This window comes from Ixodes scapularis, unplaced genomic scaffold (assembly GCF_016920785.2).
Source record: "Ixodes scapularis isolate PalLabHiFi unplaced genomic scaffold, ASM1692078v2 PGA_scaffold4__175_contigs__length_147842914, whole genome shotgun sequence".
Classification (NCBI taxonomy): domain Eukaryota; kingdom Metazoa; phylum Arthropoda; class Arachnida; order Ixodida; family Ixodidae; genus Ixodes; species Ixodes scapularis.
In genome coordinates this window covers 21,186,111-21,202,451 of record NW_024609879.1, presented here as the reverse complement: position 1 = coordinate 21,202,451, position 16,341 = coordinate 21,186,111, and the positions used below count along the sequence as shown (strand labels likewise).

At 43.6% G+C, this 16,341-nt stretch overlaps 1 protein-coding gene across 1 annotated transcript in view; it reads right to left on the bottom strand.

Moving 5' to 3' along the window:
* Positions 1 to 253: 253 nt before the first annotated feature.
* The window catches only part of LOC115316965, an 89,841-nt gene continuing 73,753 nt past the window's right edge, over positions 254 to 16,341 (bottom strand). The window contains exons 2-6 of the mRNA XM_042293348.1: positions 8,136 to 8,254; positions 7,397 to 7,468; positions 7,139 to 7,260; positions 4,556 to 4,578; positions 254 to 372 (exon numbers count right to left, since the gene is read on the bottom strand). Of these exons, the coding sequence (XP_042149282.1) occupies positions 254 to 372; positions 4,556 to 4,578; positions 7,139 to 7,260; positions 7,397 to 7,468; positions 8,136 to 8,254 (455 nt within the window). The remainder of the gene's footprint in view (positions 373 to 4,555; positions 4,579 to 7,138; positions 7,261 to 7,396; positions 7,469 to 8,135; positions 8,255 to 16,341) is intronic.

The following is a 16,341-nucleotide window of genomic DNA, read 5'->3' as shown; positions in this document are numbered from 1 at the left end:
GGGAGCAGCCTCTCATATCACTTGAACGTCTTTTAGCTTTCCTCAAAACTACAGGTATCTTACATAAACTATAGCCAAGTTCTAGTCTAGTGAGTGTACTTTTACCAGTGTTTTTTAACTTACCTAGTTTGGCGCAGTATGGCCATCGGAGCTCTTGCGCCATAAAACCCGTAAACAACAACAACAACAACGGAATGTTACCGACGAGCAGAAACGCGCGGAGTAACGACAGGCAGCGTTTTGACAACGATACTTACAGGCGAGCAAATTGACGGGCTACCATTGTCACGCCACTGAATGTTTTTGCATCGTCATGGCCATATCCATATCCTCTGGTATTGCAAAATCCATCAAAGAAGGAAGTACTGAATTCTGCAAATGAAAGAATCTTGCCTTTGGCATATCGTCTTGGCCTTTTTGAACGAGAGAGCATAAAACAACTTAAAGCAAACGGCATGGTCGTATATGAAGTCCAATATAGAAAAAACTGGGAGTATTAAAGGAGACTGAGGAAGTTTTTCTTATCGCCTAATTATGGTAGTGAACTCTGCAGGCTCTAAGCCTCCTAGAAATCTTTAAATCACCACGATGCGGGACCGAATTTTTCATTAAAAAGCAATCAAAGGTCGAATGCACCGAGGTCATCGCACAGAATGAGGGGAGCGTGGTTCCGCCAACATGTGACCAATGAAAACGCGACATGTCATGGAGATTGCAAACGCTGTTCTTATAAAATGTCTATGCTTTTGTTGATAATAAAAGCAAACGAGAGAATAAGAAAAAATGTGAATCTTTCGCGGAGAGGGAACGTAATACAGCAATAAACTTTTCCAAAACAGCGCACTATTCTTTGTTCTCGTCTTCCGCGGAAGTGATGTGTCCGGTCGTCTGCTCTTGAGCGTGCGCTCGCTGGACTGACTTATTGCATCGGTCTTCCTCACGCAGATTCCGTCAGCGACGCGATCTGCGCGAAGACCGATGCGTGTTTCCAAGCCATGTTTCCAAGCCGCTGGTTTATTTCGTCGGGTGCGTCTGCTGCCTCGGGCGGACTGACTTCTTCGCGGCGCGGTTGGCGCGGCCCGCCATTTGCTGCGCTTTAATTTACGACGGCGTGCAACGGTGTCGCATCATAAGGGATGGACCCCATGTCGGCTGTTCGTCAAAGCATCTCTTCCTCGAAAGGCGTCAAGTTAGATAGAGCCATGGCGCGATATAGCAATGGCTACGATGACGATCGACTTTGTCTGGGCGTCCGAAATCCGGTCTGCGTCCGGGCTATCTGGGCGACGAGCCGCGCGCATTCGAGATATCACTCCGTGGGTCCACCAGTCGGAAAGCGAGGATTTTCACTTGCTATTGGCTGTCAGTGGTTCTGGTTTCAGGAAAGATTCCTCCCATTCTCTGCTCTGCGATGACCTCAGTGTATTCGATCTTCGTTTGTTTGTTTTTAAATGGAAAAATCGGCCGCGCATCGTCGTGATTTAAAGTTTTCTAGGATGCTTAGAGCCCGCAGGGGAGTGAGTTATCACCCTTAATAGGCGTTCGCAGAAACCTCATCAAAGGCCCTTTAAATTTTGACTAACTTCTTTTTCTTTTTTTTTTGCGGCAAGAATTAATCGAAATGTTTCAACATTTTTTGCATCATATTTAGTGAAGGCCTGGAACGTTCAGCCTAGATTACTTTGTTGGTAACATATATAATATAAAACACTCGATCAAAACATTCGTCGGCTTATTTAACATAAATTTCACTTCCAGAACTGTTTAAAATAGACGATTAACTTATTACGTAGAGCAGTGGTTCTCAACCATCGATGTTTCGCGGACCCCTTGTGGATTGGCGGAGATGATGGAGGACCCCCTTCGTGGTGAGAGGAGAGGAAAGGTATAGGTTAAATATAATAATGATTTAATAAATTAATATAAGTAAGGGCTAGCGTGAAGTAGACCTTTCTTTTCATATACACACGAGAAAACTTGCCTGAGAAATGAAACATTTCTTCTCGACTTGAGAAAAGATAACATTTATTGCCGGACTTGACTGATGAGGCAGGGCTTCGCGGACAACTAGAATGTTTTCGCAAACCCCAAAAGGTCCGCGGACCCCCGTTTGAGAACCACTGACGTAGAGCATTTCGTTTTGCTCAGAACGTGACGTCAAAAAGGAGGCATATTTGAGAAGATGGCTTCACCAAAACAAAGAGTAGGAATGGCGCGATGCTCCTTAATATTGTGTCATATCTGCCTGTATGTACTTATTCTGAATTTATAGACATGTACAAATTGTCCTCCCCCCCAACCCCCCCCCCCCAAAAAAAAAAAGTAAGAACAAAATGAGTATTTTTTTTGCCCCACAATTAATGTACATCCGCCCTTTCAAATTTGACCGTTATCCTACTCAAAAGTTTAAAGTGATTTTCAGAAATTTTAAATGAGCAAATAGTGTCAACGAGGCCCACGACCCACGAATACATGGAGATGAATGACGTCAGCTATGGTAACGGACTCCATTTTTTCATTCAAACTTTTGATGATAACATAATTCATAAATCAGATAACGGCTAGTTTCGAAATACTGGTTTCTGGTCCGGACCGCTAGCACTATATTTCGTCGGAAACTAAGCTATTTTCAATTATAAAGCAGGATACTCTGGAAAGACGTCGGTTGACGGTAAGAGAAGTGCATCAGCTTTTCTGATCTAATCTACTTGAACAAGGCCGAACTTCTTATCTGTTTGTTAGAATATGTTTTCATTCCGTCTCGCTCTCAACAACTTTTAGCGAGACAAAAAAATAATAATGTGCAAACCTCCACATGCAACGTCGTCATCAACGTTTTGCTGAATTTAAAACTGGTAATACATGTGTGTCAGAGGCATTTTTGGGAACTATTCTACAAAGCAATGCCTATCACTATTTTGGGATCGTAGCACATCAGATAGAGTTAGCGCATTGAACCCCCTTTAACCATAGCGTTTACATGGATTCGCATTGAATGGTAGCAACACCCCATGTCGGATAATTACAGTGTAGTCTTAGTGGAGTAACTGTTTACCAATCCGGTCTGCCCAGCGTTCCGGAAGGCGCCAGCTTTTTAATGTCGAGGCTCTTCCCAGCTCTTGAAAGCAGCGAAAATGCTCATCAAAGTTGTTCCGCTCGCTCTGTTTAACTTTTCAGCAATTTTGCTTGAAGCTGAATTCACGCGGTCAATTGTTGCCTTAGCTGCCATGTTGGTCGTTAAGCATCACCTTCCGGCATATCGGAACAGTATTATTGTTAGATCCTGGCCGGAACGTCGATATGACAGTATCACGTAACTATTTATGTAAACAGGAAGACATGCGGTTAGCGAATGACGATAAACGGCTTGTCTGTGCAACATTCATGAGTGGGATCGCGTATAAACATGACTCTCCCCGGCTCTGCAGGTTGGTGCGGTGTTTATGGTCTGCCGTCTGTTTGCTAGAAGGAGACACCCATACCACTAAATAATTAACACTCATTTTTAGAGCGAGAACTGAATTCGATTCGCTAACGTTTTCATTCAGATCTTCATTCGATTTGAAGTTCTCTAACCACTCCCTTCTATCGGATTGAATCGAATTACCTTGACTTGCGAATCTACACACCTTTGCAAGGGCTGATTAAATACGTCACCTCGATAAGATGTTCTACTGTTGCATCTATGCAACGGCAGCCATTTAGTTTTAACCTGTAGTAAGGGCGAGCCCGTGTTACTCGTGATCTCACATACATATTATGGTCCTTCATATTCCGGTCAATGAACACAAAGTTTATTTCAGTTAAGTCGGAACGCCTTCCTATTCCTGTACATTAGACAACTTGTTCGAAATCTAAGCGGTATATTACTAGCTTTGCTCGGTGTTACGATTGTATGAGCGAGCGCATAGCTTCAGAGGGTGCTTTATATACGCGAGAGCTCCTACAAACAAACAAAAAATGCACAGAGCTTCGTTCATTCGTGTGTGCCTTGAATAACGTTGCACACAATTTGTGAACTCAAGTAAAGGTCAACTTGATTTACAGCCCCAAGACAGTACAGTAGTCTATCTGTAGGGATCCTGGATCCTTACAAGACGACTTGAGGGCGAAAGCCCAAGCGCCGATGGATTAAAGACAGACACATGATTTACTCGCCGAGTCATCCCTCTTAATGTGGTGATTCACCCATCTTAATTCGCTTAGTCACCCACTGTGTGATCAGATAAGCGGTTTGCTACCTTTCGTGTCGCCGACGTGTTTTCACTCATGGACCTTGAAGGATGACTGAACGATAAGACATACAAGGCTTTCGCCTTAATAAAGCTAGCCTGTCTGCATCGACAACTAGAAAAAAAAAACCAGCGGTAATTTCTTCAATGTTCTATGATATGCTTTGTTAAAGTATGAAGGGTGATTTAGCAATCACTATTATTTCACTCACTAATATTCATACCTTTTTAAACGGCAACCTTGTGGTGGCATGATAGGACAGAGTTAGTGAAGTATGACTTATTTTTTTTAGAAACAGGAATTGAATAAATCAGGTGCTTACCGTGTATTGCTTGCAGCTGGTATCTAAAAAGAAAGGGTGTTAGTTTTCTAACATTTTAAATTACTCCAAGTGTTTAAATAGTTCAAAAGCAAAAAAAAAAATATTCTTGCGGGTAATATAGCTTACAGTTGTCAATACAAAAATATTTCAGGCAGTCTATAGAATCCATATACACTATTTACAACCCTTCTAACTTCCTATCCTGCCACGTGGTATCGACAATTTTCAATAGATTTTCTACAGACTGCCTTTCAATCGAAATCTATAGAGTATTTACAGGCGACAAAGATGCTTTAGAATTTCTATGGACCATTCTCAATATACTTCTTTCGGCAAATTTGTGTAGAATTTCTAAAAACTAGACTTGATAGATTTATGCAAGAAAGCACGGACAAGAAAGAACACACCCAGTTGGAAACTCATGGCGGACGCTGCATTCTTATGTAGATAGTGGATAAATATTGTTGTAAGGAAAGTGAACCCTGATAGTTAAGTATATAGAAATCATGCTTATTAATTAAGGCTTTGCGTGTATGTAGAGGGTTTTGCCACTTAGTGTAAAATTGTCCTTTTTGCCCGATGCAATAATTTAGCGGTTGGCGCCCGTCAGACTGGGAAAATTGCAGAGAACAACTCTACAAGGAATTTAGGTTTGGCGGTTGGAGCGCCAGGATGACAGCTCGCCGACCATTGGAGAACTGCGTACCACGTGTGAGTGGTGGATTTTGAAGAGATTGGTCGGTTCCTGAGGGGAAAGGAGGCCCCTACGGGCCTACAAAAAAAGTGCGGAGAGGATTTTGAGGAGATTCGGACTTGGGATTTGATGGAGAGAAATTGGGGAAGGGGGTTGCGACTTTAGACGAGACAGGATGGTCTCCCAAGTTGGGACTTGTAACTAGAGTGTAAATAAATGCACATATTTCTCTTCAAGCAGTGAGTCGACCCGTCACTCAGTGACGTTCGTGCCACCACGCTCCAGACCATCGGGGTGGAACCTGCCTCCCACACCACCGGGAGGACCAACAACCACAACTTTAACTCTGATATCTGTTATTATATATTATATTTTAGACATTGAGAGATTCTACAAAAGAAACTGCACATTCCGCGCCCAATATTCTCATACATTATCGATAATCTTCAAAAGGCCTATTTGGAGATTCATGACGCACTGAAAATAGTAATGCATTCGCTCACCTTCTTAAAGCTGTTTTAATGTAAAGTAGAAAATAACTTACCCCCCCCTATTCTTAAAAAATAGCTAACTGAAAATTTAATAGAAACAATAATTACTTTTAATGATAAACTTTCCGAAACTTGTAGGTTCAGTATAGTCAGTGTGTTATGTGACATACATCGATGTATTGTTACGCTACCATGTGTTGATAAGGGTTGAATATATTGCGTGGAAAATACACGATCTACCCTACTTGTTGTTAAATATCAACGTTTCAGTCCAATGAAGGGTCGTTTCAAGACATACTGCGTGCAGAAACAAAACAAGATCTAAATTAAGAGTAATAATAATGATTTGATGGCAACGTCGTTCCTTTGGCTACGGTGTTTTTCGACACCGGGACAAAGGATATGGGCGTTGGGGTTTTGAAAGTGAAACTTTTTGCGCGAGGGACAGGCAAAATCTTGAAGGTATGTGGAATGAGTGCAATAATTAACGACTTGGTGCCCATACGTCGTTCCAGCTTAAGCTCAAAAGCAGCTGACGCTACGAGCTAATGAGACCAATCAAGCAGCGTCAACAGCGAATATCACTGGACTTTTTTGGTTATGATTGGTTCAGCGAATATAGAACACGTACATCAACATGACGGACATCATGTGGTGCCATTTTGACGATGTCTGTCTGCTCCCATCAGTTCGTAGTGTGGGCTGCGTTTGGACCTAAGCTAAAACAAAGTATGGAGAGAGTCATATAAGTGTACTTGTTTCGGCGTTTTGGAAAGAAGATGAAACGAGTAACGCAGCTACGTTATCCGTTACTCGAAATAGGTAACGTAACTGCTTTACCTGTTACTGTTTCGAGAGAATAACGAATTCGTTACTACGTTACCAAAAAAGTAACGCGCTACCGGTAACATCGTTACTTCTAATGCTTTACCGCCAACACTGGATGTAACACATATACAAAAACTACTGAGTTGCCCTCTTCAAAGGAAAGGTCACGTGAAAATTCGAAGCCGACTCTTCCCTTTGACACTTCAACCTGCAGCACGTTTTTGCCATCTCTTACTAAAAAAGTGCTATACAAACATAATTTTTTACGCGCCGTAGTATGGGCAAAGCCATATTAAAATCATGTCACCCGGGCGCCATATTGTTGTTTCAACTCTTCACTCGCCTCCGCAACTTGTCAAATGTGTTGTATTTGTACTTCTTCCGTGTTTCACCATGTGCTATGCTTTACTCGGTCGACAGTACCCCGATTCTTTTGTTTACGCCTAATCGTCTACCATCGAACTGCGTACTAATCTTAATGACTATGTAACATTCTTTTTGTGCTTTCTGTAAGATAGTTGAGTAGTGTAGATCCTATTTTTGCTACCGCTTGAAGGGATGCGCACTTACGGATGTAGTAGGAAAATCAGGTAATCAGATGGAAAGTTCCGCGTGATTCCGAACTCCTGTAGTCGATAAAGGTACTCTTCAGGGCTTATCTTATTTGCTAGGAATATGCTGCTTTCATTAGGCTGGAAAACACATGAATCGTCGTTACTTTAATGAGGCACTCTATGCACTTCCAATCAGTGTAACAGCACAGGCATATTTCTAAGCACTTGATTTCTAACCAAGGATTTTTACGCGTAATATTGTTTCAATGCTTACCGTCATGTTATAAGTGTCAACAAGGATAAACACCAAGCTTGGATTTTCTAGATCACGAAAAAAAAGGTTGACCTGCAAAAAGAAAAAAAAAAGAAAAAGACGATTGATAAAAAAACAGTTTGAAGCGCAAAATTTTTGAAGTAGCACGAAATATATAAAAAGTTATGATATGTGCAGTGAAGCGTTTTTTTATTTCACGGTATTATATAAAAATACTCAGCAAACTCGTATAGCAACACGTGAAAGCACACTGAATATAACTCTTAATGGTCCGCATGCTCCAGTTAACGTTCCTCGAAAATCATTACTTTTAATTAAGTCCTAGCATACTTCCACTTAAGCCATCAAACGCCACGCTCTCACATTATTGCTACAACACCGCCTCGTTTACAAAAAGAAAGAAGAAGAAATGTTTAATTGCTGGCTAAATTACCTGCATCACCGAATCACATACACAAATTAAACTTCCAGCTGTTCTTCCCTGCTCAATAGGTTGACGAAATGTCTAGAGGGGTAAAGCGCGTGCCTCATTGCCTTGTCTGATTGAATAGTTTGGCCGGAAAGCTCTAATTTAAGAAATATATTTCTATTAGGAGCAAAATAATTATGTAGAATAAAAGCAAACCAGTTGTTTTTTTTATGGTGAAGGTTGATTGCGTCGCAAACTAAGCAGTAATTCTACTGAAAGTGCTTTTAGAATTTGGTAGTTGAAGGAGGTGGGGTTATGTTTTGAGCTCACCGTATTTAAGAACGTTTGTAGATACACGTCCAGAGATGCATTTTGGTTCCTGTGATATTTGGTGAATAAATCTCGGTATACATTATCGAGAACAAATCGCACTCCAATTTGCCGAGTCTCTGAAAAAAGTCTAAGCATCAGACATCTGACATTGATTCAAGTGCAATAAATGTAATTAACTCATAAATACGGCTTGTACAAAAAAGAGCAAGATTATATATAGCGCACATTAAGCCTGCATGGTGTTCCTACATGTTACGCCTAGAACCCTATCATTGTTTTTTTATCATCGTCGGGCCAGTTCCTTTCTCCTGTGCATCCGCGTTATCTTTCAGCCAAAAATTCACCTCCAGAAAATGGGCTGTCCCAGAAATTGGTGACGCCCCCGCTGTCTTCTCGGTGATTATGGCAATTTGATATAAGGCCCATGAAATAGTACAAATATTTAAAAAAAGATAAGTTAATGTTGATCTGACATCTTACATTTTCAGAACGTAAAGAAGGCAGGACCATGCAAAACCAAAATGCGTATCAATTTTTTTTTCTCGTTCAATTTATTTGCGTTCTGAACTCATAAAAATAAGCGGAATAGATTGTGCCATTTTCAGAATCTACGATGCGATCGAGTCAGCCTGAGCGTACATCGAAACAGCCCCCCAATTTCCTGAATCACGCATTGCAGCTCGCGATTATCGCGAGACCTCCTGAGATTTTGCGGAAAGGTCTGGTCATATCCAAATATTAGCGTGACAACCGGTGGTAAGGCTACAAAGCCCCAAATTGGACCACATCTTAGTAAATATGAATGGAGTCAGCGCTGCTTCACAAGCTTTGATGACACAGGATTACCTAAAGGTTTCATTGTCATATCATTTTGCCGTCTACAGCTCATTTGTCACCGCCTAAAATCAACTTCATTCTTTTATTTATCCGCCAATGGAACACCCATACAAGCGCTTGTTTAGAAGTGACCACTTTGAGCACAAACGTTCCGCTTGAAGTGGTAGTGGTGTAAGGGTCCGTTCCCCCTTATCTTGGGTTATGACTGGTGCAAACAAGTTGAAATTATTCTGATATTTCTGAAAAAATAGTAAGGCTATTGTTACAGTTGAATGTGATTAATCAAGAATCTTTCCTACTCCAGAAACGAGTAATCCTTTGATCGCGGAGGAAGAAACTGAGACAGAATACTTTAGTAGAACTGTAACGAGAGTGGATACGAGTGCTCACCCAGTTAAAGGATAAGTGAATCCAGATGTCCTATCAGGAGGAAGTTACATTTACCATCTTGACTACTCATTCAACGTTACTTTATGGCAACCGATGTTTTGAGGTTGTTAAAGTTACTTGGCTTCTTGAGGACCCTTTTATCGTAGGCATACTCCAGTTATAATTATATAAAGACTATCTACCAATTGCACGCCAATTGCACGTCGACTTTTGTGGAGTATGAGTTGCATCGGCAATAAAAATTCAAGAGGAACTAGCTGAGGTACTTGGTAATTCAATTTGGTAGTCTTTTCTTATCTCCTTTTTATTTCTATGCTCAGCTGCTTCCACCCAAAATAAAAATTTCTCCCGTATCAGCCAAATTGGTTCCGGTGAAACCTCCACGGTCCATGAAGGACTGTGTCTCTGAAGGTCGGCGGAACGCAGCACCTAATCGTGAATATGTGGCGGCTCGAATGAAGTTTGTTGTCCTGCAGTGGGTAAGACACGTAAGTTTTAGTGCTAAATATGAGTTGTGATGAAAAAACTTTTACTCCTCGTGATCAGCTTGGTAACATCTCCGATCTACCGATCGAAGTTGTGGTCACAACGGTAGATACTGAACTGCCTCACATGATAAAATGACAAAACCGGTAAACGTCGTTGACTGGTATGTATCTAACTTTGGGCCGAAGTTTTCTCGTGATCTGCAACAGAATATTCAGACAATCGTATCACAATACCGAAGCTGTATAGCCATTTCTGATGATGATCTGGAATCGACGTTGCTAGTACGTCCTCGAATCCAGAGCAGTGACCATTTTCCCATACATCAACAACCAAGACGAGTCTTCATGACGGAACGACGCGAAATGTAAAATCAAGCTGATGACATGCTTGCACAAGAAATCGTTACATCATCGGCAATTAAGTCCATGGCCATCACCCGTTGTCTTTGTTACAAAAAAGGATGGATGTGGACGATTTTATGTTGACCACAACTAAACAGTGTCTCCAAAAGAGATGTTTACTCCCTACCTCCTTCCGCCGATGCACTAAATCGAATTTACAATTTTTATTTTTTTTTTACAATTCACTAGGCGTCATTCTTCATCACCGGTCGTCGCCTGCGTCTGACTGTTTCCTGTAGAACTGAATAGAAACGCCGAAAGACAGGGAGAAAGTGAAGGAGGTAACAACAATAAGGAGCGCACTCGCAACTGAAAGTTTATTTGAAACACACTAACTTAAATGCTTCAATGAAACCACATTACTTTCAGCGACCCCACTCTCTCTCTCTCTCTCTCCATCAAAATAACATTTTCTTATCTAAATCTGCCACAGACGGCTCACTGATACACTTATCGGCGTCCTTCTGTTTTGATGCAAACGATTCGTAAATTTCCTAACTTGTTTTTCCGCTGTGTTGTCCCAGGATAGTTGTGTTTGCAAACAAGTGAGTGCACGGGCATCGATCGCAGTGCATGGCGAGATGCCCAAACGCTTTCTGTTTGATAGCTGTTGCGTAAGGTCACTTTATAGTGGAAAGGTAACGCCATTCATTGTTCTAAAATTCCTGCGCCGAAACCTTCTCACCCTCTACAAAATCCGTCTGAACTTCGTGAAAATCCTCCTCTCCATTATGTCTCATTGATCGAAAGGCCCATGGGTTTTAGGTTGCGACTTCCGTCCGGCATTCCTGCACCCCGGTTCGCGGACTTTGAGGCTGGCTCTACCATCGGCGCTTGCGACGCAACAAATTCGCTGCATAGTTTACGTTGACGTTTGCGCGTTAGGATTTTTTTTTTATGATAATGATATGTGATATGCCGACATGACGTGTTGTTGCGCTGTGGGCTGCTCGAACAAGCAAGGAACAGGGAACGAAACAAGAAGAGAAGAAAGATTTGGTTGTCGCGAGTCCGGAGGTAGGATTTCGTATTCAAACCCACATCCAGGATATGTGACGTAGGTTGCTGCAGCTCCTAAGAGAGTGTTGTTCACTATATCTCCCAATACTACACTCTTTTTTATCATACGTGCGAGTTCGTTTTGAAGGCCGCTTTAACGTCGCGAGTATGCGCGCGTGCATAATAAATTATGCACGCGCGCATACTCGCGACGTTAAAGCGGCCTTCAAAACGAACTCGCACGTATGATAAAAGATTTCGAATTCTACTTATAAGTAGAATTCGAAATCTTTTCTGTTTTGTGCAGTGCTTTAAGTGTGAGGTGTCTCAGGGGGTCCTGAAACCCTTTCCGATTTTGGCGGGGGGTTTGAGACCCCCCGTTATACCTGAGGTCCCTCTGTCTTTGTCCTGTGTTTCGAAAACAAAGGTGACAAGTCTTGGATAAATCGAAAGAATACATAGCTGCAGAAAGAAGCTGTAGAAGTGTTGGTTTATTGTTATCGAAGAGGCACAAATAGAGTCCCCCCCCCCCCCCCCCCCCCCTTTTTTTTTTTCCGGGGGCCTCTCCTTGAGCTCGAGCTAGGAGAGACACCCCCCCCCCCCCCCCCACACACACACACACAGACACACACTGGAGGGAGACTTTAAGCCCTAGTTTTGAGTATTTTTGTCAGTTCGTATTTTCTTTCTCCGTTTGTCGCAACTTCTAGCTTTCGCACGATACAATTAACTGGAATACACTGATGTCTTAAAAATAAATAACGAACGAAAACCATAGGCCGATTTTTCGCATGCATAGCAGAAATGTGGGAGCAGAAGTGTCGGTATGCTAGCGGCGGCGAGCCAAATCAGGTGATAAGACATTGTTTGCGCGTTAGATGTCTTTCTTATTCTGTATTCTGCTAAAATGCATATAGTGCCAATAAATTACTCGTGGTTTACGTTGAATTTTCCGATGGACTGCTTGAATGTTGACCCTATAGCATGTGCAATAGGGCACTGCATTGTTAACATGTATAGCCTATCTAAAGCTATGTCAATATTCCCATTGGACACTAGTTCCATCACTAACAAGTGACTGATGAAATTCCGTTCCTAAGTGTTGCACTCACATTATTCACCCATATACTGGGGAAACCATTTACGAAAATACTAATGCCTAAAAATGCTCGTAACTTTTTTGGTGTGTATAATGAAGCAATTAATAGCAAGCTGAAGTGATCAGCCTGCAGTACCGTACTCGCACATGTTTACAAAATAAAATTTGTATTTTGCGTTTCGTTACGGTGCGTAATGGTTGTCGCTGCAGACGTTTCAGCGCTCTGATAACTGCTGCGGGCTATTTCTGGACAACTATACTTCATTTCGCCGTACCTGCGCAGGAGGCAAAAGCAACAAGCGCGAGCATGCAGCCTAAAAAACGTTACCCGCACTGTACCAGCTCGCATGCGAGAAGGTAGGCACGGAGCGTAGCAAGCTTTCACTTTGCTGGTCCCTACCGTGAAACGTATAAACAACCAGCAGTAAGACCAATCTCTGTTCACAGCGCGAGAACGCGGCTTTGAAATATCGCGCTAGTTGGAATGCGCCTGGCATTCCAACTTGAGGAGCGCGTACTAATTGCCTCTTACCACCCTCGCCCTGTCACTCAAAGGTCAGACCACGGAGGAATGATGTTATGGGTATCTGCTAAGAAGTTCAAATTTGTTGAATAAATGTGCATACAGCGAAACATAGCATCCGACTCCGACCCCGAACAACTAAACGATCCGAGCGTAAGACTAGCAGCGTAATCTAACGCGCACCCAAAGACGTACTCGCGCTAAGCGTGTGGCAATAACAAGACAAACCCAGAGGTAAATATAGCGTCGATATCGCAAACTCAAATCCCAGAGAAAACAGAACCGTGCAAGCTAAAAGCAAACAAGAAACACGCAATCTCGCAGCATTTCCAGCGGCAACCAGCCGAGCCGTCCCACAGAGAGGGTGCCCTAGGCTGGCGCTAGCGTCAAAACGGAAGCGCGGGAGAATCGTCTAGACGAGGAAAGGGTCAGGATTTCGCGAGGGAAAGGAGGCCTTGCGGTACCTTCTCAACTCATGTTTACAAACAAACCGGAGCACCCCTAGCGGACACCACCGGCACCGCGCATGAGCGATGGGGGTGTGGGCAAGTAAGTAGCTCGCCGTCGCCCATAAACAAATCATTGGTATGCGATGTTGTCGGCGTCGGCGTGAGTCCCCCTGCCCTTTTTCGCGTTCGAATTGTTGATTCTACGTCTTCCTGGCGATGTCTGACTACTTGAGCAGCGTCAGCGAAATTACCGAGGCTCGTTACACCGCAAGACTTCGCGTGAATAATGTGACATGTGGCGATTCATTCCGCGTGGACGCCGCAGTATGTACGGTAAAGCCTGATTCGCATGATGCGATTTCGATCGTAATTTCCTGTCGCGACGCCGCTCGGGCTGCAAAAGCGTGAACCGTAGCTGAGATGGTCGGCGTCGATACTGAAAATCGCAAGTATAATCGGACCAAGTGAATAAGGGATAGCAAGTCGGTCATGGTCACTGGTAACAATGATCAACATCTCCTTGTATCTACTGTTTACATCGAGCCTGCTTACCAACCTACAAATTTAAGTCTTTTGAGGCCTGTACTTACTTCTTATTGTCTGCTCTCTTAGACGACGCCGGCCCGTAGACCAAATGTTGGCCCGGTACTTAGTACCGGGCCAACATTTGGTCTACGGGCCGGCGTCGTCTAAGAGAGCAGACAAGCAAAAACGTTTGAAAGAGCAGACGACAGTTCAAACGATCAGGCGGCCGTTTTAACTTGAAGACGCACTGAACGTACTCCGCAGGTGGTCCGCACAGCTTGACGGTTTTCTGGCGTTCATGTTGGAACAAAACAAATAAATCTGATGACCACAAGTATCCGTGAATTCAACGCAAAGTGTTTCCCTCCCAAGCAGTCGTTGCCCGACGGTGTCTGCTTTCCCCTTTTCACGACACACATTCAGATTCTCGGACGAACCGAGCACGTGAAAAGTGACCTTCAAATTTTTTTTTTACACTTTTGGTACGGCCCCAGTCGCGGCGTTTTGACGAGAAGGCAGGTTTTTGTTTGGTTCCTTTCAAAACAACGCAGGATTGCACCTCTGGCATGGGGACTTCTGCCCACAGCCCCAGACCGGAAGTGCGACCGACGCGCCACCACGCGCCGTGACGTCACAGAGTTGAGTTACTGTTGTGTGTTTTCTAGCTCGGGCTGATTGCCCTACGTAGGCTCGCCGGCAGGATAGTGGAATGTCGCGGACGTCCTGTAGAACAATTCGACTTTGCGGGAAGCTGTCATGCAGATGTGTCATAATGCACCTACATCTGGACATCTTGGCGAAAACGAAAACAATGGCCAATAGTCAGAAAGATTCTGGTGGAAAACCTAGCGGGCAGACGTTAAATGTTGCGTCGCTTCCCGTCCTACTCGACATTATCACAAAGTAGATACCACAATAAAACGAACACATAACTTGCATTTTACACCGCTGGAGTCCATTTGAAATTGCGGAATGAATCATTTGGGTTCGTTCTCAAGATCATATCAAGAAAACTAGTACCGTCGATCACTTGAGCAGGTATGTAGAGGTCGAGGCTGTACCTGAAGCAGCGGCGTCTTACCTGACCCAGTTTGTGAGACGACACCTTGTTCTCAGACAAGGGGTACCCAAGACAATCAACACTGTTCAAGGAACTCCGTTCATGTCAAGAAACTTTAAAACAACACTTTACGACATCGGCTGCACTCATGCCACAGGATCAGCCTGCCGTCTCCAGTCCAACGATTCATGCGCATGTAGAGCGCATGAATCGCACACTATTCGACGTCTTAGCAGCGTACGTGAATGACTCTCACACAAATTGAAACCGATGTGTTCACAAAGGAGCCTTTGCGGTCAACACATCTTATCAGCCAATCCCCAAGGAAAGTTTATTCCGACTCATTTGTGGAAGGACCACTGTACCCTGCGGTGAAAGCAACTTCGGTCGTCTGGGGGACACTCAAAGTAGCGAGTACCGTACTAACTACGCAAGAACCGTCACACGCACAAGGGTGTGAGCTCGACTCGCTGTCTTGCACAACCATGATTGGCGTGATCAGGCACATCCCACTATGACGGGTAAATATCGGTTCACAGACGGTGATTTGGTTCTGGTGCGCCGCCCAATGCGGATCAAAGGGAAATCAGAGCGGCTGCTACCACGTTACGGCGGATCCTACAATATTATACAACGTTTAGACCCTGTCACATTCAAGCTCGAAGATCTGCCAGAACTCGTCAATGGTGGAAGACGTCGAGCCTTTTTTGTGCAAAAAATGCAACTGAAGTATCTTGAACGGGACAAGAGGACACATTGACAGAAGTGGAGGACCAATTATTGGTGCAGGATGGCCGAGATAAAGCGGAAGAAGACGAGATTGAAGAAAGGGGGGAAAAGAGAGAAGACAACGAAATGACTGGATTGTTCCTGTTGGATAGGCGATGGACTATTATTAGATTTAACACGCGTCACAATACTTAATTATTTATTTATTATTTTGTGTTTTTTTATTTTTGTTTATTTATAATTTATAATTTATTATTTCATATTATATTAGTTATTAAATCTGTTGTATTCGCGTAGGCAGGAAGGCTACCGCCGAATACTCCGTATTTATTCTGGTCCGGCCGTTGTGACCGGTCGGCAGATCGAGAGGTTGCGAGTGTGCACGTTCTGCGAATGTGCACGTTCTGTGTGATGTGCGCTGGTGGCTACTGTGTCAGCATCGTCGTCTTTTAGCACAGTGTTCGGACACACGGTATAACATTTCTCTCCCCCCCTTAGAGAGAGTTACCAAGTTGCTGAGGCAGCCGCCTTGGGCGTAGAGATCTCGATGATGCAGGCACGATGCGTGATTCGGGATATGTATCGGTCTCTGGGCCTGCAGCATTTCGTTCGAAGTTTGTCGGCTCGCTATTGATGGCAATAGCCCACTGCGGTAGAACACCCGGAGCCGGCTTCACACTAATGTCCCTCGAAGAGGTATCG